The sequence below is a fragment of the Schistocerca cancellata genome, chromosome 9, assembly GCF_023864275.1.
Source record: "Schistocerca cancellata isolate TAMUIC-IGC-003103 chromosome 9, iqSchCanc2.1, whole genome shotgun sequence".
In the NCBI taxonomy this organism is placed as follows: domain Eukaryota; kingdom Metazoa; phylum Arthropoda; class Insecta; order Orthoptera; family Acrididae; genus Schistocerca; species Schistocerca cancellata.
In genome coordinates this window covers 63028753-63056665 of record NC_064634.1, presented here as the reverse complement: position 1 = coordinate 63056665, position 27913 = coordinate 63028753, and the positions used below count along the sequence as shown (strand labels likewise).

The 27913-nt window shown below is 38.8% G+C and overlaps 1 protein-coding gene across 1 annotated transcript in view; it reads left to right on the top strand.

The window, feature by feature from the left end:
* The window catches only part of LOC126101182 (phenoloxidase 2-like), a 213004-nt gene extending 185666 nt beyond the window's left edge, over positions 1-27338 (top strand). The window contains exon 13 of the mRNA XM_049911879.1: positions 26325-27338. Coding sequence (XP_049767836.1) covers positions 26325-26582 — 258 coding nt within the window. The 3' untranslated portion in view covers positions 26583-27338. The remainder of the gene's footprint in view (positions 1-26324) is intronic.
* Positions 27339-27913: the final 575 nt, after the last annotated feature.

The following is a 27913-nucleotide window of genomic DNA, read 5'->3' as shown; positions in this document are numbered from 1 at the left end:
GTGATGAACTGCACAATGAGCTTGGAACTTTGTCGGGTATTCATGCCATTCCTCTTCTGTGTCATGAAATTGCTGGAATAGTGGTATGCTGGTTCGCGGCACTTGTTGGGTGTGTCAGTCAGTCGGCTTCTGTTATTGTGCCCCCGACACTGCTTGTGCAGCCAGATGTTGTTGTACCGTCATCAGCAAAGCAGCAATTTGTTGGTTCTGAAACTGAAAAGCTTGTGTTAGGTCCATCACACTGGCCATCTGGCACTGAGGCATGGGGGTGGGAGGTGGAGGGGGTGGGTTAGCCATGGTTTACAAAAATATGCTATAGCAAAAAAAAGGCAAGCAAAGCCACTAAAAAGAGAAAGTTGATTAGTTCTGTGGCTCCCCTCCTGGAATACATGCAAGAACACATGAAAACTTTAGCAAACACTCGAATACGATCCCCCATGCAATCTGAAACACAAGAGAAGCAAGCAATTCTTCGTCACTAAAGGATTCTTGTTGCCATCTTTTATGTCCTCTCACCTCTGTAGAGCTGTACTGTGGGAAGCAAGGAGAGGATGTTGTTTGGTAACCAGTATCCTCTTTCTATAACACAAACTGCATGCATAGATTTACTGGGTTCTTTATTCATAAGAATAGAAAGTTACTTATCTCAAGATTGTCATTGTGGTACAAGCTCTCTGTAATAGTCCATATTAACCTCACTGCTGGTGAAGTGCAAAGTCTGCTTTGTTCACTATTATGGTTGTTATGTGCTGTCTGTCTCTGAGTTAGCGGCGGAGCTCTGCGATTCCCACTGGGCTGCGTCTGATGACACTGGAACTTACTCATGTGACAGACTCGCCATCCGGTCTGCGGCAACAATCCTAAATACTGGCAGCCGAGAGGGGGTTGGCGGTGCGTTTCCTGTGAGTCTGTTGTAGGCCTCTATCTATCGTCTTGCAACCTCTTTGCCAAATGGTGTGCTGGCACCAGCTTACGCCAGCACAGTTCCGACCATGATCCCAACTTGATCCACCACCACTATCTCAAAATCATCCCTTACAAGCCTTCCAAGATTTCCTCACACCCAGCATTGCTTCACAAGCTACAACATGACCCTAAACTGTCCTTTGCAGAACTCCAGGCTCTATGTTCCCTAAAAGCTGATGACTCCAGCATTATCCTCCCAGCAGGCAAAGGATCTACCACTTTGGTACTTGACTAACAGGAGTATGTTAGGGAATGTCTACACCAGCTGTCTGATATTTCTACATACAGTGTCTGTCATCAACATTGCATTCCTGTAATTCAAACTGGCCTACACCCCCCCCCCCCCCCCCACCTTTTACTTTAATCCTAAAACCCACAAACTCAATCATCCTGGCCATCCTATAGTTGGTGGCTTCAAAGCACCCACTGAACTTATATCTGCCTTCATTGATCAACACCTGCAACCCATAGTACAAACACTTCTCTCCTATATTAATGATACCAACCATTTCCTGTATCATCTGAAACCATGCCCATTCCACTCCCACTTTCACTTGATGCCACTCTATACCAACATCTCCCATGTGCGTGGTCTGTCTGCTGCTGAACATTTCCTCAGTCAACATCCACCTGATTCCAAGTCTATGACATCCTCCTTGCTCACCATAATCAACTTTATACTTACCAACAATTACTTCAACTTTGATGGGCAGACATAGAAACAGATCAGGGGTGTGACCATGGGACCCAAGGTGGCTCCTTCCTGTGCCAACCTTTTCATAGGTCACTTGGAGGGGGGTTTTGTGGGATCCGTAAGCCTTCATTACTTGGTTTGGTTTAGATACATTGGTAACATCTTTGCCATATAGACTCATGGTGAAGCTGACCTGGAATCTCTAAATACCTTCTCCCAATTAAATCTGACATAGCCCTATTCTGAATCCCACGTCAGTTTCCTTGATGTTGATCTCATCCTCACCAAAGGCCAGGTACACACGTCTGTCCACAGCAAACCTACTGCAAGCAGCAGTACTTCAACAGTTGCCATCCTTTCCTAAACATTTCCCCCTACACAGCCTTGGCATTTGAGGCAAACTTATTTGTCAGACACAGACTCTTTACAGTAATACACTACCACTGTCACTTCAGCCTTCACTGGATGTAATTATCCCAACAGCTTATTTCTAAAGCAGATTTTCTGTGCCATTTCATCTAATCCTGGTATTGCTGATCCATCCAAAAAACAATTTCAGAGCACATCACTTGTCACCCAGTAGTATACTGGTCTTGAATGTATTAATAAACTATTTCAATGAGGCCATTACTTCCTACAATCATGCCCTCCTTCACTCCATTTTAGTTTTCTACAACTTTCATTTTTTGACTTGTCTCTTTTTCGCTGTCCCACATCTGTTACATACACTCAGCTTTTCACTCATATCAACTTGTGATGATGTAATTGCTGTTTTGCACATTACCCTGTGTTCCACCTTTAAGCTCTCAAGTTTTCAAATCTCGTCCGCTGCAGTCCTCAACAGTCAGTCTTTCCTTCTCATCCCGTCCAGTAAGTCTGCCCTGACCTGGGGTTCCGGGTGACTTTTCTCAACTGTACCCCTTTCCCTAAACCTCTTTAGTCCTTTTCCTTCACCCCTCTTCCTCCCCCTTCAACAGTTCTGCCAGAAGAAGTCACCATCGGCTCTGAGAGCTTATAAAAGTTAAATCCTTTTGTGTGTGTGTTCCCCTGCTACCACTTGGTGAGTAGATTTTGTATCTGTCCATTTACATTATTTTTTAGCATGTGTGGTATTTCGCCATACTGGTGCTGCATATTCTGCTGCAGAGAAGCATAATGCGAGGGCAGATGTACAGAGCACATTTGACTGTGAGCCCCAGCTTGTGCTAGTAAGTTTACAGATGACATTGTTGCAGGCAGACACTTTTTGCTTTGTTTCTTGGCAATGGCCTTTGAATGAGAGACCAACATCCAACTTTACTACCAGCTATTTTGGAGTATCATAGTGGGATTGTTGCTGCCCTTTCCAGATAATATTTAACTTTTTCCTGGCTTCATGGTTTCTCAGATGAAAGCCACAGACCTGCATCTTTCTGGGATTTGGCTTTAGGTGGTTATCATCATAGTACTTGCCAAAATCTTCAAGGACTACTGTCATCTTCATCTCTGTTTCCTCAAAAGTTTTGCCTTGAACTGCAGTTGCTGTGTCATCTGCATAAATAAATGTTCTTCTTCCACGATTTATTGGTTGGTCATGAGTGTAGATGTTGTATAGTGGGAATGCCAGTACATTACCCTGAGGAAGACCATTCTTCAAGGTCCTATACCACCTCTTCTTAATATGCAGAGTGACAAAAAGAACATCCCATACTCTGAATAAATTGTAGTAACAGTAGTCTTTTTTTAATATACCTTTATAATCATATTTTAGTGGTTGATGGTGTCTTACATTACTGACACTTCAATGAATATCACTCCTGTAACTTGTTCTCTTTCATATCCATCTTCTATGTACAGAATCACATTAAGGTCCACAGCATGACTTTCCTGGGTGTAAACCTAACTGCTCACTTATTAGGTTTTTGTCAACATGTGAGATGCAGTTGAGGATCACCCTTCCCAAGACAAAGATTGAATATAAATAATTTAATGAGTAAAAAGAACAACTCACTCAATATTTGAGACACTGAATCTTCAATAAGCTTTCAAATGAATTCTTCTTCAGAGAGACAGAGTACCCATACACATACACATACAGGTATGTGAACACATGAAGCTGATTGGCTACATTGTGCCTGCTGAATACATTATTCTGACACTGAAGTACAGTTTGGAGCGAGTAGCTGTGTAGGGTGGAGTAAGGTGGGGCTATCATAATTGTTCTTATGCCACTCCTCATGACAGTATTACTTTTCTTCTTCTTTGACCTCTGTTTTGTTACTAACACATAACAATAGTTACATGAAATAACCAGTTTCTTATTTAAGCAAGATTGCATTAAAATTTGACAGTAAAGACAGTCATGCATGTTAGCTTACAGCCAAAAAGACCTTCTGAATTAGACAACGTAGTCTCTCTCTCTCTCTCTCTTAGACACACACACACACACACACAAAAACCACATATGCAGACCACTGTCTCTGGCCCCTGAGGCCTTGGCAGCCAGAGACAGTGGTCGTGTGTGTGTGTGTGTGTGTGTGTGTGTGTGTGTGTGTGTGTGTGTGTGTGTGTGTGTTTTGTCTAATTCAAAATATTATCTTTTTGGCCAAATGCTAACTTGATTACCGTCTTTTCATTGTGCCTATCTGTGACTCACCATCTCAGCTATGTGATGAGTAGCAATCTATCCCTTCCATTATGTCAGAAGGAAACATTCCACGTGGGAAAAAATATATCTAAAAACAAAGATGATTTGACTTACCAAACGAAAGCGCTGGCACGTCGATAGACACACAAACAAACACAAACATACACACAAAATTCTAGCTTTCGCAACCAACGGTTGCCTCGTCAGGAAAGAGGGAAGGAGAGGGAAAGACAAAAGGATTTGGGTTTTAAGGGAGAGGGTAAGGAGTCATTCCAATCCCGGGAGCGGACATATGTCTGCTTGTGCCTGTATATGTGTGGATGGATATGTGTGTGTGTGCGAGTGTATACCCGTCCTTTTTTCCCCCTAAGGTAAGTCTTTCCGCTCCCGGGATTGGAATGACTCCTTACCCTCTCCCTTAAAACCCAAATCCTTTCGTCTTTCCCTCTCCTTCCCTCTTTCCTGATGAGGCAACCGTTGGTTGCGAAAGCTAGAATTTTGTGTGTATGTTTGTGTTTGTTTGTGTGTCTATCGACGTGCCAGCACTTTCGTTTGGTAAGTCAAATCATCTTTGTTTTTAGATATACTTTCCATTATATCGTTATTTTATCACTATTCCTTCCTGGATTTTCCATTGTTACATTGAAATTTGTTGTTCACATGATCATTTTTAAATTACTGGTGTTAAGGGTACATTTGGTTCTTATGTACATTTTCTTTAAAGAAATATTAGTGATATACTACATATTGCAAACCAAGTGCACAAAAGTTATCAGTGTTGCAAAACATTGTTTCTAGATTGTTATGGCTCATTTAGAAGCTGTAATTCTCCTCTTTTTAACAAACATTTTACTTTTTTCAAAAACTCTGTCTTTCAAAAGCTATTTGTATTAAAACTTTTTGTGTTCTGTAATGTTTCAATCTTAAAATCTATTTATTTTCATAATTCAGTCCCATAGTTTGTACCTCTGATTTTTCTGTCTCATAAAAATAATTTGTTTGCATGTTAGTTATTCCAATTAGAAAATTTCACTTTCTCAAAAATTTTCATTGTAGTTTGGGAAATCCCTTTCACTTTAAACTGCTTTCCCATAAAACAGTGTTGATAACTTTGCCATTGTCTAAGTATACAGCTACTAGTTAAACATACTCACTTAAATGCCTGTTGTATCTCTGTCTCTTTTTAATTTTCCTGTTTGTTGTGTTAATATCAAGCAAGTAATAAGCATACATTTTACCATTTTATAATTTTCTATAATTCATGCATTTGTGAATAGGGATCACACAGATTTATACATCCTGACCACTGGACAGTTAAAATATTCAATTATTGTGTGTGAGTCAGTTAGTGCCCAGTTGTCAGGATGTATAAAACTATGTGAGTCAGTGAGCACTGAACTGTTCAAATGTAAAGATACTAAGTCAGTCATTGCCTGGAAGTGAAACTATAAGCATCAGGCAGTTTTCAGAAAGTCAGAAGCCAGCATTCCCTGTCCAATCATGTTACCACATTAGCTGTGCTACCATTTAAAGAACTGTATGAAGCCACTCAGGTTTTGTGAAGTGCTGACCTTTGATGTTGTAACCGTTAAAAGTGCTCAGTACAACCTTGTCACCATAGTTTTAAAGCAATAAATGCAGTGACTGAAAGAAGTGAACTTGACTGTTATGATATTAAGTCATTATGTACTATGAGTGGGCCTGTTGACTGCTTAAAGAAGGTTTTTGGAGGTGAACATCAACACGAGTCATAAGGCAATGTACAAGTTCAGAAACTTTAGAAGGTAAGGGAGGAAAAGAGGCAAGGAGTACAGTGGAGGATTCGGAAAGGGTGGCTGGCAGCTGGGAGAGAGAGGCAACAGATTCACTGGATAGAAGGGTGGCACTAGTGAGCTCACTCTGGCTGCAAACGGGGGCAGTTTTGCACATCCCACAGTCTTAAGGGGTGTATTTCGAGTGGCAAATAGAACAGAGGAGAGGGAAACTGTGGGTGTGGGGAAGAGCATGTGAGTGAAAGATTAGTGGAGGTTAAAGTCATAGTGCAGTTATGGAGGTGGGTGTGAGGTAAGAGGGTGAGACCAGAAGGATTACAGAATCTAAGGACATGTTGCAAGAACAATTTATATCCTCATTATTCAGAGAAAGTGGTGTTGGGGCGGGGGGGGGGGGGGGGGGGGGGTGCAGTGTGCTCAGCAGTATATTTTGCCACTGGGTGATCAACTCTGCACTAGGCTACTGCATTGTGCATTGTGACTGTTCATTTGGGTCAATGCCGGGTTGGCAGTCATGCTCTCATGAAATGCTGTGCATATATTACAGCGATATGACTACTGTAACAAGTGGCTCTGCCTCTGATAGGATAGGTTAAATCTGTAATGGGTCTATGTTTGGTGTTTAGTCACTAACTTAGCTTATATTAAGACTGTATTTCCATCACTTCCTACAGAGTGGAGCAGAGTCTTGGTAAGGCATTGGGCTCACATTCAGAAGGATGACTTTAAAAATTCTTCTTCTTGGCATCCAGATTTAGATTTCTCTTGCTTTCCCTTGTGTGCTTACTGTAATGCTCGGGCGATCCCCATGAAGAGGACAAGACTGGTTGCCATCTCCAGCTTTTCTCAGTCCAAGCTTGTGCTCCATCTGTAATGAACTTATTGTCAGAGGGATTTATGTATTTATTTGTCATCAGTCTTCTCACCGGTTTGATGCAACCCACAACAAATTCCTCTCCTGTGCCAACCTCATCATCTCAGAGTAGCACTTGCAACCTGTGTCCTCAATTATTTGCTGGATGTATTCCAGTCTCTGTCTTCCTCTACAGTTCTGCCCTATTTAGTTCCCTCTAGTACCATGGTTGTCATTTCCTCGTGTCTTAACAGATGTCCCATCATCATGTCCCTTCTCTTTATCAGTGTTTTTCCATATATTCCTTTCCTCTTCGATTCTGCGCAGAACCTCCCCATTCCTTACCTTATCAGTCCACCTAATTTTCAACATTCATCTGTAGCACCACATCTCAAGTGCTTCAAATCTCTTTTGTTCCTGTTTTCCCATAGTCCATGTTTCATTACCATACAATGCTGACTCCAGACATGCATTCTCAGAAATTTCTTCCTCAATTTAAGGCCTATGTTTGATACTAGTAGACTTCTCTTGGGCAGGAATGCCCTTTTTGCCTTTGCTAGTCTGATTTTGATGTCCTCCTTACTCTGTCCATCATTGGTTATTTTACTGCCTAGGTAGCTGAATTCCTCAACTTCATCTACTTCATGACCATCATGATGTTAAGTTTCTCACTGTTCTCATTTCTGCTACTTCTCGTTACTTTTGACTTTCTTCTATTTACTCTCAGTCAACATCCTTTACTCATTAGATTGGTCATTCTGTTCAGGAGATCATGTAATTCTTCTCCACTTTCACTCAGGATAACAATGTCATCAGTGAATCATATCATTGATATCCTTTCACCTTGAATTTTAATTCCATTAACCTTTCTTTTATTTCTATTATTCCTTCTTTGATGTACAGATTGAGCAGTAGGGGGGAAAGACTACATCCCTCTTGTACATCCTTTTTAATATGAGTACTTTGTTCTTGGTCATCCACTCTTGGCTCTTGTACATATTGTATATTACCCATCTCTCACTATAGCTTACCCCTATTTTTTCAGAATTTCCAACATCTTGCACGATTTTACATTGTCAAATGCTTTTTCCAGGTTGACAAATCCCATGAAAGTGTCTTGATTTTTCTTTAGTCTTGCTTTCATTATCAACCACAATGTCAGAATTGCCTCTCTCGTGCCTTTACCTTTTTTAAAGCCAAACTGATCGTCATCTAGCACATCCTCAATTTTCTTTTCCATTCTTCTGTATACTATTCTTGTCACCAACTTGGATGCAAGAGCTGTTAAGCTGATTGTGCGATAATTCTTTGACATCTCGGCTTTTGCAGTCTTCGGAATTGTGTGGATGATATTTTTCTGAAAGCCAGATGGTATGTCGCCAGAGTCATAAATTCTACACACCAACATGAATAAAGATTTTGTTGCCACTTCCCCAATGATTTTAGAAATTCCGAAGGAATGATACCTATCCCTTCTGCCTTATTTGATCGTAAGTCCTCCAAAGCTCTTTTAAATTCTGATTATACTGGATCCCCTATCTCTTCTAAATTGACTCCTGTTACCTCTTCTATTACATCATACAAATCTTCCCCCTCATAGAGGCTTTCAGTGTATTCTTTCCACCTATCCACTCACTCCTCTGCATTTAGCAATAGAATTCCTGTTGTACTCTTATTATTAGCAGGGAAGGTTGTTTTGACTTTCCTGTATGCTGAGTCTTTCCTTCCGACGATCACTTCTTTTTTGATTTATTCACACTTTTCCTGCAGCCATTTCATCTTAGCTTCCGTGCACTTCCTATTTATTTCATTCCTCAGCGACATGTATTTCTGTATTGCTGAGTCTCCTGGAACATTTTTGTACTTCCTCCTTTCATCAATCAAATGAAGTATTTCTTCTGTTACCCATGGTTTCTACGCATTTACCTTCTTTGTACCTACATTTTTCTTTCCAACTTCTGTGATGGCCCTTTTTAGAGACGTCAATTCCTCTTCAACTGTACTACCTACTGAGATATTCCTTACTGCTGTATCTATAGCCTTAGAGAATTTTAAACGTATCTTGTCATTCCTTAGTACTTCTGTGTCCCACTTCTTTGCATATTGATCCTTCCTGATTAATGTCCTAAACTTCAGCCACCTCTTCATCATTACTATATTGTGATCTGAGTCTATATCTGCTCCTGGGTGCACCTAACAATCCAGTATTTGATTTCAGAATCTCTGTCTGACCATGATGTAATATGACTGAAATCTTCCCATATCGCTCAGCCTTTTCCAAGTATACCTCTTCCTCTTGTGATTCTTGAATAGATTATTCCTTCCCCTACAGCTGCCTTCCAGTATCCCATGACTATTAGATTTTCCTCTTCCTTTATGTACTGTATTACCCTTTTAATATCCTTATATACTTCATCTATCTCTTCATCTTCAGCTTGTGATGTCGGCATATGTAGCTGAACTATCGTTGTCGGTGTTGGTTTGCTGTCGATCCTGATGAGAACAACCTTATCACTGAACTGTTCACACTAACACGCTCTCTGCCCTACCTTCCTATTCGTAATGAATCCTACTCCCTCTATACCATTTTCTGCTGCTGTTGATATTACCCTATACTCATATGACCAGAAATCCTTGTCTTCTTTCCATTTCACTTCACTGAACCCCACTATATCTAGGTTGAGCCCACCAGTGCCATCAGAGGGATATTAAACCTTGATCCTCTTTGCTTCTCTTTCTTCCTTCTTCCTTGGCCTTGGTGTGAATCACTTTGTATTCTGAAGATGAAATTCATGATTGCCTCTATGTCAACCTATGCCTCTATGTCTAACCTAGATTACAGGACATAAAAAGGGTTTCACATTCTGAGTCCCAATTTTTGTGAACTTACTTTTTTCTGTCTCTTGCTACAAGAATTTTATGAGAAGGTGTCATACAAGTATATGTTAGTATTGTATTACTGCCATAACAAATCTTATGCCCTATGGACAATAATCAGTTGTATCTTTATTGCAACATTTTCTTTTTTTGTGATTTCTTTCTCAAACAGGAAAGGACATCATGGGGCTTCAACCCCATTGAATATGATCTGACCCTTTATGCAGGGTGGAACTACTAGGGACCATTCCAAACTGTTTGCTACTAGGGACCATTCAAAACTGTTTGATGAAATTTGAATATGATCTGAAGCAGCAGTGGGTGTTTTTCAGCCCATCCTGTTTCATGCCCTCCTTTGGGATGATCATTGGCAGGGAAGGGGGTGGGGGGCTGCGACATTGACATGTGAGAGAATCAGATAGCAAAGTGTCCCTCTAAGGTCCCCGAGTTCAACAATACCCTCTTTATCTTTGCTGAACAATTTTAAAAGGTGCAATCCTTGACCAACTCCTAGGCTCCTGCAGGCCAGCAACCCCTTTGGTGCCACTCAGATTACACAAGCCCACAAGTAGGTTCTATAGCAGCAGCATGGTGCCACTCAGCTGAAGGCTAGACATATGGACAGGCCCACATGCTCACAATCCAACCACCACCCAACACAGAAGATGTCAGCCATCAGTTTTCTGGCTATCCACATGCAGCACTTAAGTGAAGCTGAAAACATAATACCTGAGCTCAAAAGACTGTGATCAAATTTCTTGGCCAGTGGTTATAACCATAAATTGATACACTCAGTCATGACAGTGAACAAAAGAAGTCGAAATACGCAAGAAATTCACAACTGCAGTAAGAAGCATGCTTATCATATATGAAGAATATCTCTTACCAGATTGGTAAACATGTTCAACCAGGTTGGGGTCCAGCCTGTCTTCCACAGCAGCCACAAGATCCAGGATTTTCTACACTCCACAGAGGACTGGGTAGATGCTATGCGCCCTGCAAGCATATGGAATTTGAGTGCAGGGAAGTACACATCGGTGAGGTTTCAGTAGCAACACATGTACAGGAATACAAACATCACATTTGACTTGTGCAGTACAACAAATATGCAGTGGTTGAACACCAGAAAGACTGCAGCAAGGAAATAAAAATTTAATGAAACCTGCATACTTGTCAGTTATCTGGGGATGGTGATATGCCACAGCAGAGAAGCCATTAAAATACTAAAACACCCTAATAACATGAATAGAGAGGATGGAGTCAGGCTTGCCCCACCCTGGCTGCCAGCCATGAGATCCCATCAGCCCGCACCAACAACACAATACGTGAGCGCTACCAGCTAGTAACTGATAGCGTATGGTGCATCCAGCTGGAGGAAAACAGGAATCCACACCTCATTATCCAGTGATTACCAATCATGGCACACAGTGTGAAGCAACAGACATGACTCTCTCCATGAGAGTAACCTATTACATTAAAGTTCCCATTCCTTCTGCCTTTAGAAATTGATCATTAACAATTTTTAAAATTATTATGTAATGCCATATCCAGTGAACACTCATGAAAAAATTTAAGTAACTCTGGACAGCAAGAACACACCAGTAGACCCAGAAGAAGGCCACTGTCATTGGAGCCAAAACATAGTTTCACAAATAATAGTTTTTTACAGTATGGTGAGGTACGTATGCAGTATGTCAACTGTCTTTGGTTGCAGGATCCTACACAATTATATTTTTGTAAAAAAGTCAAAAATTATAATCCAGCATGCCAAAGACGTTTGGGATGGACAAAGGAGAGATGGGCACTTTTCCAGGCGATAGCCTAATACTTAACGTGCAGAAAAAGAAGAATGTGCACTTACCTCTCTTTGCCAAGAAACACTGGATGCATCAAAGCACTGCTGGCTTTATGAACTAGCTGCTACAAGTGCTCTCTGATCATCACTCCTCATAAAAACAAAAAATTATCAGGTGGACCATAGGAGAACAAATACAGTTTCCAAATGATTCATTCTTGTCCCTGCACCTTTTTAACACATTCACAATGGACTTCCAAAGTGCCTTAAACCCAAAGTAACTGTGGTGTAACACGTTAATGATGTTGTATTTACACACTGTGTGACTAAGTATCTCTGGTTGAAAATCTTCTGTAGTCATATTTACTAGGTTATGGTTACCATAAATTCACACTTTGAAAGTAATGCCATATGAACTTAAGTTCCAGACAATAGTCATACATATTAGTCAATTTAGTGTCAAGTTCTGATGGAATTTTAACATCAAATTTGTTACCTAAAAGCGCTAAAAAGTAGTAAATGTACTCCGTTAATTTTCAGATATGCAGCCATACAAATTCCATCTCTACTACTAGTACAAAATATACAAGTTGCATGATTGCATGTCCAAAATTTAATGGAATATTCATTATGACATGAACAACTGAAAATGCTTAGTAAATTTATTACTTTTGTTAATGGAAGTTGACTGGTGATCAGACAAGATGGTCAGTGTAATGTTATACTGTAATTCATTAGGGTCTCATTTGCATTACACAAATCTGTACTTTTGGTTCCCTTTATTTATTTTACATTATACTCCACACCATGGTTGGCCACAGCTTGCAAAAGTTCAAGAGTACACAATGTGCTGCATGCATGTAGTCCAGGACTCTGTGTGTTTTGCCACCACACAGATTTGCTAGGTCTGTCTCAAATTACGCTCAGTCTTTACAGTGCAACAGTCCATTTTTCAATGTGATGTGGCACTGTTTCTTCTGACATTTGATATGCCAGTATTTCAGTATTTTCTTGGAACAACTTTCTTCATTTTCGTAGAAACATAATGACAGCACTATTTATCACTCGCTATTTGTTCTTGGAATAAAAGGAAGCTCAAAGGCCCAATGGCTGTTGTCACAAAAAGAGACAATCTAGTGATCTATAACTGCAAGCCTTTAAAAATGAATGGGAATCGTAGTTCTTTATCAAAGACAAAACTGAGAATTCTGAATATCTATCATGTAATAGCATAATTGATGGGCGCTGCAAATTTAAACCGTTCAATGTTCCTTGTGTGACTGCATTGCTATCTAATGTGGCACATCTGCAGTTTACCTGTCTTCTTGCTCAGAAAGTGTGGCTTGGTATTGGGGGAAATGTTCAATCACACAAGAGTGATCCACATGCTTACAACAGCTCAGCATGCATGCTGAGTTCTGGGCCATCCCAGCTCTATACTAATCTACACCAGTAAACACCTTGCAAATGGATGTGAATGAACCACAACTTCATCTATGACATGAATACCACAATGAGCTTGTGTCAGAGCACAAGAGTCAAATCTGCCCAGAAGCTACACTTTTTAATGCACACTATCAGTGAACTGTATTTCAGCCTAAATTTTCTTAAACCTCATTTTTAGGGATAGACATATTCAGTGTGCCCCAGCAAACCATCTCTCTAAATTGAGAAGTATCAGGCCCCAGTGCCCCACTAAGCAAAGACAGATGCATTGATGCGAGGGTGCTTACTGACATCCTACAGACAAAAGAAAAGGAAAATTTGTCCTCCACCAGACATCATGATTTTAACAGCAGACCTGACAAACATCCTACAGGACCTCAATAGACTTACTAACATGCAGAAGAACTGATCATCATGTTATTGGATTTCTGATCAGAGTTTACACTCTGGAAGCATTCATACAGCAGAAGTAATCACACTATTGTACATAATGTAAAGAAGCTGCTATCATTATTACACAAAAGTCATCATGAAATTAGCCTTTTCTGGATAAAGGAATAATGCAGTGTTAAGGGAACTGAAAAGGTTCTAGTTTTGGCTAAGGAGGCCACTCAAATAATAGTCATGGAATGCCAGTTGCTGATTTCCTGTGCAGAGTTGGAGCTTCAGCCGGTGGAGCGTAGAGCAGAAATGCCAGAGCCCTCCACAACTGATGGAAGAGCTTATATAAAAATGTACTCTTGGCAACCTCTGTATGGATGATAACTGCTGATTTTCAAGGAGCTTCATAAGAACCATTGTGTACTAACTTTCAATCATTCATTCATTCATTTTGTTATGTAGATCCCATGAAAAAGGAAAACTTCCATTAGGGATGTGAAATGAGTTAAGATATATGTTAACACAAGACAAGCAACTCATTGAAAGCTAACCTGTAGACTGTATTAACAATAATCTATTAGTTTTCTGTTGAATAATGCTGGTCCTTTTGCCAGCTAAAAGAAAAGTTGCTGCTATCTCAGTTATATTAAATACTTCCTGTTTTTTATATTCTACTGATACCTTCCTATTTACATGATTACATCAATTATTTCAAAGAAAATAGGTTCCTACATAAGTAACAACAGAAGCTGTAAGGATACAAGGAGACAAGATGAACCTACCTGGAGATTAACATAGCCTCTTGGTAGTTGTGCCACTGATCCTTTAGCTGAAAATGTTTATGATAGGACTGTATCTCTTTATATATAAATAGAGAAATCCAGTAGTTCTTTTCAAATGTTCACGTGAAATCACTTTGCATATTTATTTACAGAGTTCAATTCCCATTGCTAAAGACCAGGCCTCATTACAGATCAAAAATGATTATGCAGGTCTCCTTGTACTTAAATTTGATGGATAACTTTAAATTATATTCTGCCAAAAGGAAGAGAATCATGAATTAACTGGCACATGAAGTAAGTTTTCCTGTAGTAGATCAACAAATTATCTACAGGGCACACAGAACGATGATAATAATAGTTCATTAAAGTACAGTGACATGTCTACAAATATTACTTATTATGTCTATCACTGATTCTGATAGCCAGTGCTCGTACCTTGAATAATCCCAAGCCTAGTTCAAACAATAATACTAGAGCACACAGAGTAGAGATTACTGAAAGCCTGGAGCAAGTTACATACTGACCAGGACTTAACTCCAAGAAAAAATAGGAACATAACTATGGAACTGTGCTACATTTTGTCATTATGTAGATACGTGCTAGAATATTGCGTGATTTTGGTTATTTGATTATTATTTTAAATTGCCCTAGTTCAAATTATTGCTTCATAAATATATTTAATACTTGCTGTCAGACTTTGTTTATCAAATTATCAATATCAGTGGTATCTATTAAAACACACAGAACCAATTTATGCTCACACTATGGGAATTCCTGACTTTTAGGTAGGGCATCCATATTGATTATTAAATTTGGACATTAAAAATTAGACAATTCTTAATTATGGCAATTCCATATATGTTATTGGTGTCATTGGGTTTAGAAAATTTAGCCCATCAATGGTATATTAACAAATTCCAGAAATTTATTTTGGTTTGGCTCCAATATATGCTGAAAGTATGAGGTGGCTGAAATCTTTAATTAATTATATCACATGATTTAATTAGGTTTGAGCTAAATAAACTTGTCTTTGAAATGAGCAGAAATTGGTCTAAAGTTTAGAGATAATGTACCTTTCTGGATCTATTTATCAGCATACTAGATTCTTATGGCTGTCTTCTAGATCAAAACTTTGAAATACATCATTTCCAGCAAAACTAAATAATAAAGAACATTCAGAACACTGAATTGCATAATCTGAATAAATAAATTTCTTAGGGTAATTAATTTACATTAGTTTGTAAATTCATGTAATGTGTGCTCAGATAACTGATTCTATCATCAAAATTTTTGGGAAGAATAACAGCAAGAAAAGAAAAAAAACTAGTATAGTATGTAGCTATTGTAGTTAGGTGGATAAAAGCACAAATTTCAATAATTTTAAGTAAGTTTCTGAATGCGCTGGTCATCTATTTACATTTTTATACAAAAATAGAAAAAAATTACAGAAGTCAATCTTTCTTTTTGTTGAATATTATCAAAATTTAGTAAAAACGAAATTTGAAAGAATTACAAAATTCAAATTACTGTATATCGTAACTTACTATCAACCAGTGGTCATTAATGAGATTGAGATTGAAATTATTAACAAAGAGGATTAACTTCATCAATACGAGAAAAAAATTTTACGTCACCATGAGAGCCACTTTTTGCTGTCCATTTTCCACCACTTCACCTTTTTTGCACTTATCACAGTATTAACTCGTGGTCACATGAAATAAATACAAAATAACCCTAATCAGTTTCTTATAAAAAGAAATCGTAAATTCACAAAATTTAACTTACACATATCAACGCAAGCATAAATACAAATATAAACCTTTTATTAGCTTTTTTTTCAATAATAATTGTATAAACTGTTGGATGGTTTGGAAGCTTTCCCTATTTTACCCTCAGGACTCAAATGTTCCTTTAATTCAAATCTTAGTCTCAGATCATCCTCTGCACAGTGTCAGTAAGCTCAGTTTTGTGTTATGCAATTTGTAAACTACTATAACTCAGACCCTTTATCTTTGCCTGTTTTCACATTATCTTTGTAGACATAACATAGAAATTTTCAGTTATTATTATTCTTTGCAAAGAAAAAAAAGGCCCATTGACCCTCTTTTGAATCTACAGGTTGAAAATCCGCTTCAACTGTAAATTTCTTTTATTATCATGACTGGTTTCAGGCTCTCATAAGCCCATCCTCAGGTGTCGCAACTATACTGTGGTTCCCGAGTGCCACGGTGGACATGTACTAGGCACAGTGTGCTACCTATGAATGTCTGTACACAAAATACCAGCATTTTCATAAGATTTCTTGACAGTTTCATGTAGAATATCCATACGCAGGATTATACAATCACCAGACAAAATTCTTTTATCAAAATGTATTATTGTAACATTGACATGGTACCAGATCATGGAGTATTGGCTGGATACTGCTACAAGAGAAGTGTGATGACTCATGTTTTAATGGATGGAAAGATAAAGATATGGTAATGCTGGAGAGGGTTAGCCTAAGTCCACTGTCATCAAAAAGAGAAAGGAAGGATAGACGCAGTGGTAGGGCAATAGAGTAACTAATTGAAAGGGTAGGGCTTTAAAAAATAACTGAGTAACATGTAACGGCAACTGCCCACCAAAATAATTTATCACTCATATTGGCAGAAACAGATGGTTGTGGTTGTCCCCTGACAGTAGTATAAGAACTTTATCACCCTCATAAAATTTATTTAAATTTTTTCATAATGCAAAATAATTATAACTAACATACAAGCAAACAGAATCAATACTGAGCATGACAATAATAATACCAAAGTAATACAGTTCTTCCTTTTAAAAAATTGAAGATATTTTCATATAAAGTAAGCAATATTCATTGTGTTGGTAGAAGTTATAATTCTGATCATTTATGCATACTGACTCTTTGTTAGTCAAAGTAAACCCATAATTTTGTTCCATATTTGAATAAAGTTTTCAAAAATCAGTATGCATGATGATAACTGAAATAATTTTTGTGAACTAACCTCTATCATAAAGGACTTTAAAAATAATTAGAAGTTTTCAGAAAATTAACAAAATACATCGCCAACATGACTCTTTTGACAAGGACTGTAAGTAATGCTGATACACAGGGTGTCCCATTTTAATCTATATCGGCTGATACTTCTGGAGCGGCACAATTCTTCAAAAATAGTCTCTGCAACCCCCGTCACCTAAGATGGTGCTTCCGCGCATAGAGGTGGAGCGGAAAGGAATTGGGGGGAGGGGGGGGGGGAGATAACTGCTCATGTGCAGCAGCAGAGAGCAGGTAAACAAAGCCCATGTTGCCGAACTGCGCTGCTGTGGAAAACAGTCAGGCTCGTATGCCTACAGTACATTGTATTATACGTTAAAATCTATGAGGGGAATAATAAATATTAAAGCCAATTTCAATCAATCGTCATGAGAGAAATATTAATTCATGTATCGATGACATTGCACCCACTGCTCCAGGTAACACAGCTTTGTGAAGACGTGAAGTACAATTTCTCTCAAAATGAAAATTGTCTAATAATAAGTACTCTCCACCACACACCATTACATGGCTTGCAGAGTATGATGTAGACGTAAGGTCATTGAAACTACTTGCAATAATTATCATTTATTGTCATTTGAACTGCATTGTAAGTAAAAATTTAATACACAACAAAATTCACTTCAAGCACAAACTGAAATCATTATATTTGTTTGATAACTGCTTCTACTCAATAGAATTTTAAAAAATGTGTAAGGTGTGTGTGTGTGTGGATGTGTTTGACTACAGTTATGTGCAATCACTGCTTGTAAAAAAGAATTAGTGGTAGAAAAAACTAATGTGAAAGACTATCACAAAAATGTTCAGTAAGTTGTCATATTTTTCACTGTTAACAGGCATTATGAGTGTAAACTAACATGTTTGGCATTACAGTAACAAACCACATTTATAATCCACTGAACAAGCAAACAATTAACCATCATCTGCGAATAACTCCAGGGAATGCTGACCGATAACGTTGACCAATAACATCAAAAATCACCGATATCTCGACAGCTAACAATTACTGTCATTTTAGGGCCTTATCCAGTTCGTGCCTTGAAAATGATAGAGGTTTGCATGTAAAAATGTAGCATACAACATGGTAGGAGAAACTTAACTTCTCCTTGGGCATTATGTTGAACATAACAGCCAGCATAATTAAAAAGATACGAAGTTCTAATCAAAAAGCGCAGGAAGTTGTTGTTATTATGTATGCAGCTGATGTCTTGACAAACACGTTTTTAAACCATGAGTCTTTAAAATTAAGAAATTTATTACTTTGTTCTAAAGTCTGCATCATAATACCATTGTCACTTCTATTTAAGTCTGTTTGCGAACAATCTGATTGGAAATTTATGATGATAGGTTCAAGGCTTATGCCTATCATCACTTCCCTGTCAAGTTCTTCTTTCTGAAGCTTTTCAGCATGCCACACAGACTGTGCCCACACTGCAGGTGGAATGTTGTCTATTGCCTCATGCACAAGCGATATTATCTTGAATGTTTTGTTTTTTTCTCCCACATAGCCTTGAAACCATTTGCCCAAATTAATTGCATGGGGCTACACTGATAGTGACATGTGGGTAAATGCAAAACTGTGTGACCCCATTCATGTGCAAGGAAGTCAAGTTTGTATGTTCTGTCACATGACTTGTATAAATTAACGAGCAGCAAGAGATTGGCATGAGTCTGATTAATATTTTTATTTTTAAGCTGGGGAAAAAATATTTGCTTTCCTGGTGTTTGCACTTGGTGTTTTCTCTATATCAGTTGAATTATAACTGGCAATGACCGATTTCAAAGCAAGGTATGACAAGGACTGTGAATCACGTCATGAAACTGACAGCTTTCATTTCCAAATAGTAGTCACTGCTGTTTTTCTTACACATAAATACAAATTTATTCTCAGAAACAAAAGCAGAAGAAGAGTCGACATACAGAATACTTATCTGAGGACCTATTCCTATGAGAACTTTAAAACTGCTAGTTCCATCACTCATTTTCCAGCATATCTTCCAGGAATGATTCTAACTGGCCCATGTTTTGTCAAGGTAATACACTGTTGAACTACCTCCTTCTGACATATAATGAATCTTTATATGGGATATAGTTCATGCTGCACCTATGCCACTTCTTTGAACTAAAAACTCTCTTCTTAACATATATGGTACCAACGCATTTTAAAATTCTTTATACTGACGAAGCACTTACCATTGGAGTCTGCATAACTGTAACACATTTTTGTGATGTCAGGAATTCATCATTCACATGGAGTACTTTAAAACATTGTTGTTAAAATGATGTTACAGGTTCCTTGCGATTTCTGTTTTCCAGGTGATACAAAACCAACTTTTTTACAGTTCTGTTGCCAACATGACATGGTTTTGGAGTCCGTTCTTGTGCTTTCAAATGTCAGCAGTAGGAAAGCTGTTTTCAGATTCATATACAAAAAAGTTATAAATGCAGTAAATAATTCCCTTCGCCTTCTTGTGAAGCACCTCACATTTATTGCTGTCATCTGGCCCTTTTTTTTAATTGTGCTTAAATATTTACAGCTATTCACAGCTATACTGCTGCAGGAAAGGAAAAACGAAAAGTTGAACGAATAATTCGGTTGTCGCAAAGTACAGGATCAGTTCAACATATAGGAGTGAGATTCTCGCTCTCTAACTGTAACTCTCTGCTAGCCACTCAGAAAGAGAATGAATATTATTGGCTGCCAGTGGCTAGTGGAGGGGGATGTGCAGAATGGCTGAAAATTGGACCGCTTTCTTGCAATTTTGGAAGTAAAAAAAAGTCCAGAGGGGTGAGGTCTGGAGAATACAGAGGATGAGGGATCAAAGTGATTTTCTTTTTGTGCAAATGTCATGCACCAATGAGAGTGAATGTGCAGGTGGGTTATTGTGACACAAGAGCCATGAATAGTCTCGACACATTTCAGGTCATTTCCTCCTCACATTCTCACACAGGCATCACAACACATCGCGTTATTACTATCCATTAACAGTTTGTCCCAGTGGAATGAATTCATAATGAACTAATCCTTCAAAGACATAGAAAACTACCAGTGTGGGTTTGACATTTGACCTGACCAGAGGAGATTTGTTTGGTCTTGGAGAACCTTCCCCAACCCATTGTGTAGATTGAATGTTTGTCTCAACATCGTAACCATAGATCCACATCTCATCACCAGTTATGATTCTCTGAAGGAACATCACATTCTCATTTGTACAGTCCAAAAGATTTTCACAGATTGTAAGGCAAAGGTCTTTCTGGTCTTGACTAATGAGCCATGGGACAAATTTGGCAGAAACTCATAATTTTTCTCATGAGAATGCAATGTTTGACTGGCAAAGGCTGTGGTCCTATTTTCACTTCCATTCTCTGTTTTGATGAGTTGAAAAATTTCTGCCCACAGTAACCAGCATCAGTACTCATACAGAATGGCAAATAAAAGTCTGGATGATACAGAATTTTACTATTAACCCATTCCTCTTTTAATTTTTGAAAAGCTTCCATTCATTAATGTGCCCAGCTCCCGTCTACATCTTTCTTTAATAAATTTGGTAAACATGGGTTATTAAATGATTGATCACCCACAAATTTATGGTAGAAGCCAAACAAGGTTTACATGGCTTTCAATTCTTTTTCTTTTTTCCTAGGAGGTGGAAAATCTTCTACAGCCTTTAATTTCTTGTGGCCTGGATAAATCCCCTTTTCATTTATCATATGTCCCAAAAATGCAATCTCCTTTTTAACCAACTCTGATTTGGTAACATTTAATTTCATGCCTCCTTTTTGAATATCCTGTGAAACTTCACCCACTAAGCTACAATGTTAAAACCAGCTTGAATTTGCAATAGTATGTCATCTACGTAAACATTTATTCTACACTCCTGGAAATTGAAATAAGAACACCGTGAATTCATTGTCCCAGGAAGGGGAAACTTTATTGACACATTCCTGGGGTCAGATACATCACATGATCACACTGACAGAACCACAGGCACATAGACACAGGCGATAGAGCATGCACAATGTCGGCACTAGTACAGTGTATATCCACCTTTCGCAGCAATGCAGGCTGCTATTCTCCCATGGAGACGATCGTAGAGATGCTGGATGTAGTCCTGTGGAACGGCTTGCCATGCCATTTCCACCTGGCGCCTCAGTTGGACCAGCGTTCATGCTGGACATGCAGACCGCGTGAGACGACGCTTCATCCAGTCCCAAACATGTTCAATGGGGGACAGATCCGGAGATCTTGCTGGCCAGGGTAGTTGACTTACACCTTCTAGAGCACGTTGGGTGGCACGGGATACATGCGGACGTGCATTGTCCTGTTGGAACAGCAAGTTCCCTTGCCGGTGTAGGAATGGTAGAACGATGGGTTCGATAACGGTTTGGATGTACTGTGCACTATTCAGTGTCCCCTCGACGATCACCAGTGGTGTACGGCCAGTGTAGGAGATCGCTCCCCACACCATGATGCTGGGTGTTGGCCCTGTGTGCCTCGGTCGTATGCAGTCTTGATTGTGGCGCTCACCTGCACGGCGCCAAACACGCATATGACCATCATTGGCACCAAGGCAGAAGCGACTCTCATCGCTGAAGACGACACATCTCCATTCGTCCCTCCATTCACGCCTGTCGCGACACCACTGGAGGCGGGCTGCACGATGTTGGGGCGTGAGCGGAAGACGGCCTAACGGTGTGCGGGACCGTAGCCCAGCTTCATGGAGACGGTTGCGAATGGTCCTCGCCGATACCCCAGGAGCAACAGTGTCCCTAATTTGCTGGGAAGTGGCGGTGCGGTCCCCTACGGCACTGCGTAGGATCCTACGGTCTTGGCGTGCATCCGTGCGTCGCTGCGGTCCGGTCCCAGGTCGACAGGCACGTGCACCTTCCGCCGACCACTGGCGACAACATCGATGTACTGTGGAGACCTCACGCCCCACGTGTTGAGCAATTCGGCGGTACGTCCATCCGGCCTCCCGCATGCCCACTATACGCCCTCGCTCAAAGTCCGTCAACTGCACATACGGTTCACGTCCACGCTGTCGCAGCATGCTACCAGTGTTAAAGACTGTGATGGAGCTCCGTATGCCACGGCACTCTGGCTGACACTGACGGCGGCGGTGCACAAATGCTGCGCAGCTAGCGCCATTCGACGGCCAACACCGCGGTTCCTGGTGTGTCCGCTGTGCCGTGCGTGTGATCATTGCTTGTACAGCCCTCTCACAGTGTCCGGAGCAAGTATGGTGGGTCTGACACACCGGTGTCAATGTGTTCTTTTTTCCATTTCCAGGAGTGTATATTGTGTGAAATCAGTAACAAGTTTTAAACTGAAACTGCCTAACAGATTAAAACTGTGTGCATGGCTTCAAACCTTTCATGCCTTTCATGGTCAATTCTCTTGTTGCCTTTTGTGGACAATTCTCTAGACAGCAAACCATTATGGTCATCACTCTAGACCCATTCTTGCAACTTTGTACCTCTCTCCAACTTTCCATATACCAATGAAACTCACCTTCTTAAATTTGATGGACTAGCACTCCTGAAGGAAAGGAAATTGCAGACTAATGGCTTACTTACCACCTAGGGATTGTTTCTAGAGTGAACTTTCACTCTGCAGCTGTATGTACACTGTTTTGAGATTTCTGTCAGATTAAAACAGGGTGTGTCCAGGAATCCAATATGTAACCATGTCATTTGTGGATGATACTCTTATTTGTTGAGGAGGGGTGACTCACAACCTGCCCTCTTTATTTATTTATTTGTCCATATAAATCTCTTTTTCAGTACATATATTGTGCACAGGATATTGGACAGAAAACCTTTTTATCTATTGGTTTTTCGAACATCAAACATACATTATTTAAATTTTTTTAACAAATGGGATCTATACAATTAATGATTAAATTTTTTTAAATACTGTATATTTTTAACTTATTTCTACAAGTAAAGATACAAATTACATTTTTGTTGCATGAGGTACTGTGAGATTGAATAGTAGCAGTTTTCAGAAGGTAGGCTGTCACAGACTTTTCAGTGTTACAATGATTAACATGTATGTCACTGTCTGAACTTTATTATTGAATGTACTCGAGCAAAGTATACAGCCCTAATCATTTCACAACACTAGTAGTGTTGCAGAGAATTCTTACTACATAGCTCATTTTTATTAGTTTTGAATTGAGGTACGTGATATGAGTGCCCCATTTAAGATTTTCCTGGATATGAAACCCAAGAAATTTAGTTTCATTGACAGCACTAATGATTTGGTTATATATACATATTATGGGTTGTGCCACATTTTTATTTTGATCTGTGTGGAAATTCATGAGTACCGTTTTTTGGGGATTAACTATTAGCCTGTCTCTGGTAAACTATTCAGACACTTCTAATGTAATATCTTTTGCAGATGCAGTGAGATTTTCTTCTTTATGTCCTTCAATCAATAGACTAGTGTCATCTGCAAACAGTACAGGTTCAGAATCCCTAACGTGTGATGGGAAATCATTAATGTATACAAAAAAAAGAATGGGACCTAAAATAGAACCCTGTGGAACACCATGACTTACTCCAAATGGTTCTGAAAGGTGTACCTGGAGTTCATTTCCTTCCATGTACTTATTTTCAATAACCTGAGAACAATATTCCAAATATGATGTAGATTGTAGATTGTAGATTGTATTTTATTGGTCCTGTTGTCTACATAGCAGCTTATGCATAAGACATTGGACAAGTCAAGTTATAAATATACAGGCTGAAAGTAATTTCAAGGCATACATATTTAAGCTTACAATAATACACTTTACACACAAGTATTTATATAACACATTTCATAAATTTAAATATTCTTCAATGGAATAAAAGCAGTGATGCTGTAAATATGACTTTAGAGATTTTCCAAATGTATTGACCTCAGTGATAGCTTTTATGTTTTCAGGAAGTTTGTTATAAAGCTTAACTCCCATGTGAAAAGTACCTTTTTGGCACAGTGCTGTGCTGATTTGAGTCATATGTAAGTTCCTGTTTTGTCTGGTAAAGTGCTCATGTATATCACAGTTTTTTTTGTAGCCTCTGGTCCTTGCCTATTACATTTAATTTAAAGAACAAAAGGGTTTCCATAATGTATACACACAGTAATGGGGGAATACCAGATTTCTTAAACAGGGGTTTACAAGAGTCTCTAGGCTTGCACCCAAACAAGATTCTAATGGCCCTTTTTTGTAGTTTAAAAGTGCTATTAGCTATTTTAGAGTTTCCCCAGAAGGTGACCCCATATCTAAGACGAGAATGAAAGTACGCATGATATGCATTCAATACTGTTTTCTCACTACAGCATGATTTTAATGCACAAAGAAGATAACATGATTTGCTCAGTTCTGCATTGAGACATTCAATATGCTTATTCCATCTGATGTTACTCTGCAGCCAAAGTCCTAAGAATTTGGTTTCAGTACTGTTACCAACTGGTTCGTCATTGATAGAGACTGATGGGATAAACATGTCCTTGTTAGGAACATTGTGGAATTTTAGAGCAACGGTTTTCTTACTGTTTATTACAAGCTGATTACTCTGTGCCCAGCTGCTAAGTTGTTTCGTGACCGTGTTTACTGTCTGCTGTAACTGTTCATCGTCGTCTCCTTTTAGTAGAATCGTGGTGTCATCTGCAAATATGTAATCCACTGATTTGGCACACCTCTTACACCATACTGTTCAAGCTTCCTAAGGAGCACAGAAGACTCAATCACATCAAAAGCTTTTGTTAGGTCCAGGAATAAACCTGAGATATTTCTTCACTTCCACTAGTACTGTCCAGCCCAGCTGCAGTACCAGTACAACATAGTCACCTAGGACAATGTTGCCAGTTAAGTGTGTTTTCTGTATTAATTAGCTCTGAACATTGAATTCTTGTCAATGTTCTCAGTCTTGTCATTTTTTTGTTTTCCATCATTCCTTAGTTGCTTCAAAATTCATGGAGGTGTGATCTGTCTATGCAGCCAAATGAAAGGCAGTTTGTTATTGTAACCACTACATAATACATTTATTGTATGTATAAAAAGAAACAGGTATTGTAGACCACTGAAGATACTTCACAAATAAAAGAAGCAAAACACACATGCCAAAAAACAAACTGCCTTTTATTTAGTTGCATAGATAGAACACACCTCCATGGGAAGTTCTCAGTCTCTTTGTGTGTCCATTGCCGCCCAGCATCTCTATTATATTGTGAGTAAAACTATTGCCATTATTTTTATTTGAGCCCTAAAAAGACTTTGGAAGTTTTGCTCTTTGGATGACTTCATGAATAAGTTTAACTGCAACAGAGTACACATGGTTCTGTTAGTCCATTTGTCTAATACTGTGGGGCAGAATCCTGTACACAACTTTATTCTAAAATTGGTAACTATATCACAAGCAGCAACATTTATAGGACCAGCCAGTAGTCTCTAGACAATACTTAATTGGGTGAATAAATGAGAGTGGCTCATACAACCACATCTGGTTATCTAGAATGAAGAATCAATGATAAAGATGGAGCTAGACCAGGCATTCCGAACTGCCAGATGCTTCTCATCTGGAAAAATTGCAAGTTCTTGTTTTGGTATTATGTCTATGAGTCCTATCACAGGATCTGCACAATTTAGTAATTGTAAAAGCACTGTTACTGCCCATAGTTTTTGCCAGATGTCAGTTTTGTGCAAAATATGCTGTTGAAGCTTTCCTGGGTAACTTGCGATTTAAACTGTTCTTTTAACAGTTTCCAGAACACAGTAGTAAGTCTCATGCTAAAAATTCCTGCCAAATCAATTATTCAACTTCACAGAACATACCAGAAGAATCAGAATTACTTTTGTGCTTAATATCACTGATTTTTGCAATAGGGGAACGTGTGAAGTTACCTGAATTGTATTTCAGTTACCAGTAATATGCATACTTTTGGTCTGCGGGGGGATCTTACTATTTTCCAACTAACCATATTTTTGTTTACTTGTTTACAGTTCAATAGATGGGAGAAACTAAACTAAGTTTTAAGTGCAATTAAGATGCAACCTTATCTCTGTAAAAATTGTCAACAGGTGGAACAAGTTGATACAGACACTGCAGATAGTAGCTGCCTTCCAGCTCATAGCTACTGTGGTCTGCACAATCGCTTGTACCCAGATCGGCGCAACATGGGATATCCATTTGACCGAATGCCACGTGATGGTGTATCCACTTTACGTGAGTTCATGACACCTAATATGGCCATGATAGATGTGAGGATACGACATATTGATGTTGTTGTTGGTCCCCAACCTGGAAATCAACCGGGAATACCTTCAAATATTGGATGATCAAACATGTCACTAATTCCATACTACTGCATTTATCATGCAGACATACTCAGCATTACTGTAGACAAAAATCTACTCATCAAGCAGCAGCAGGCAAACACACACATAAAAGAAGATTATACTTATGCAAACTTTCGGAACCAGTGGGTCCTTCTTCTGGTAGAAGGGTTGAAGGGGAAGGAAAAGAAGTGAAGCAAATGGACTGGAGAGGTTTAAGAAAAGGGATAGATTTTGGAAAAGTCACCTAGAACCACAGGACATGGGAGACTTACCAGACAGGATGAGAGGGAAGTCCTTTCCTTCACCCCTTTTCCTTCCACTTCAACCGTTCTGCTGGAAGAAGGAGCCACTGGCTCTGGAAGCTTGCATAAATATAACCTACTTTTATATGTGTGGTTTCCTGCCGCCACTTGGTGGGAAGATTATCTATCCATTTACACATCAATAACTGATCATTTTCATTGCTATATTGGTGTTATTGCAGGTTTTATAGCATAAGTACTACAGTGTTATGAATTGTCATTGAATATTATACAATTATTACGTCTCACTCTTGAGTCTGTATATTTTCATCTACAATTTATGTCTAACTGAACACGAATTGAGAGATGTATTTCTGACAGCGCAATGCATATTTTCTAGTCTGTATTTGTTGACCCATAAGGAAATCTATTTAACTGTTATAAAGGAAATATTATTTAAGTTTTAATTTTTAATATTTACTCTTTTTAATTTTTTCTTGTTTAAATGTGTGTTAATGTCATGATACATTGGACTGTATGAAATTGTCATACCAAAGAAACCAACAAAATTGTCATCTCCACCCAGATGTTATAAATAAATATATTTATTTAAAAAAATCCCGTCTTTTATTGGGGGGGAGCAGGGGTTCTTGCAATAAAATTTCCTGTGCTAAATAGCTACTGCAATCATTATTTGACTTTTCCTTTCATATTATTTATAATAAATATAGGAAAATTATGTTTTACATAATCTAGTCATACACTCTAGATGCTCACATAAAGTTTACTTTAGGAGTCTTGAATATCAGCCAGAGGTGCCGACTTGAAAATATTTGGGGGGGGGGGGGGCAAGAATCATTTTATTAGGTACTACATATAACGGATAACTTTGCGTTTCCATCTACATGTTCGACACTCCAAACCAGTCCTATTTGCAGATGACACCAGTGTATTGATTGAAGGTGGAAATAGAAAGGCTCTTAAGCTGTATGCTGAAGTCACAAATGAAAAGATTTCAGAGTGGTTTGTGAGGAATAAGCTACTCATTAACTCTATTATGTAGAACAACACAAGTGCTGTAGGAGAGAG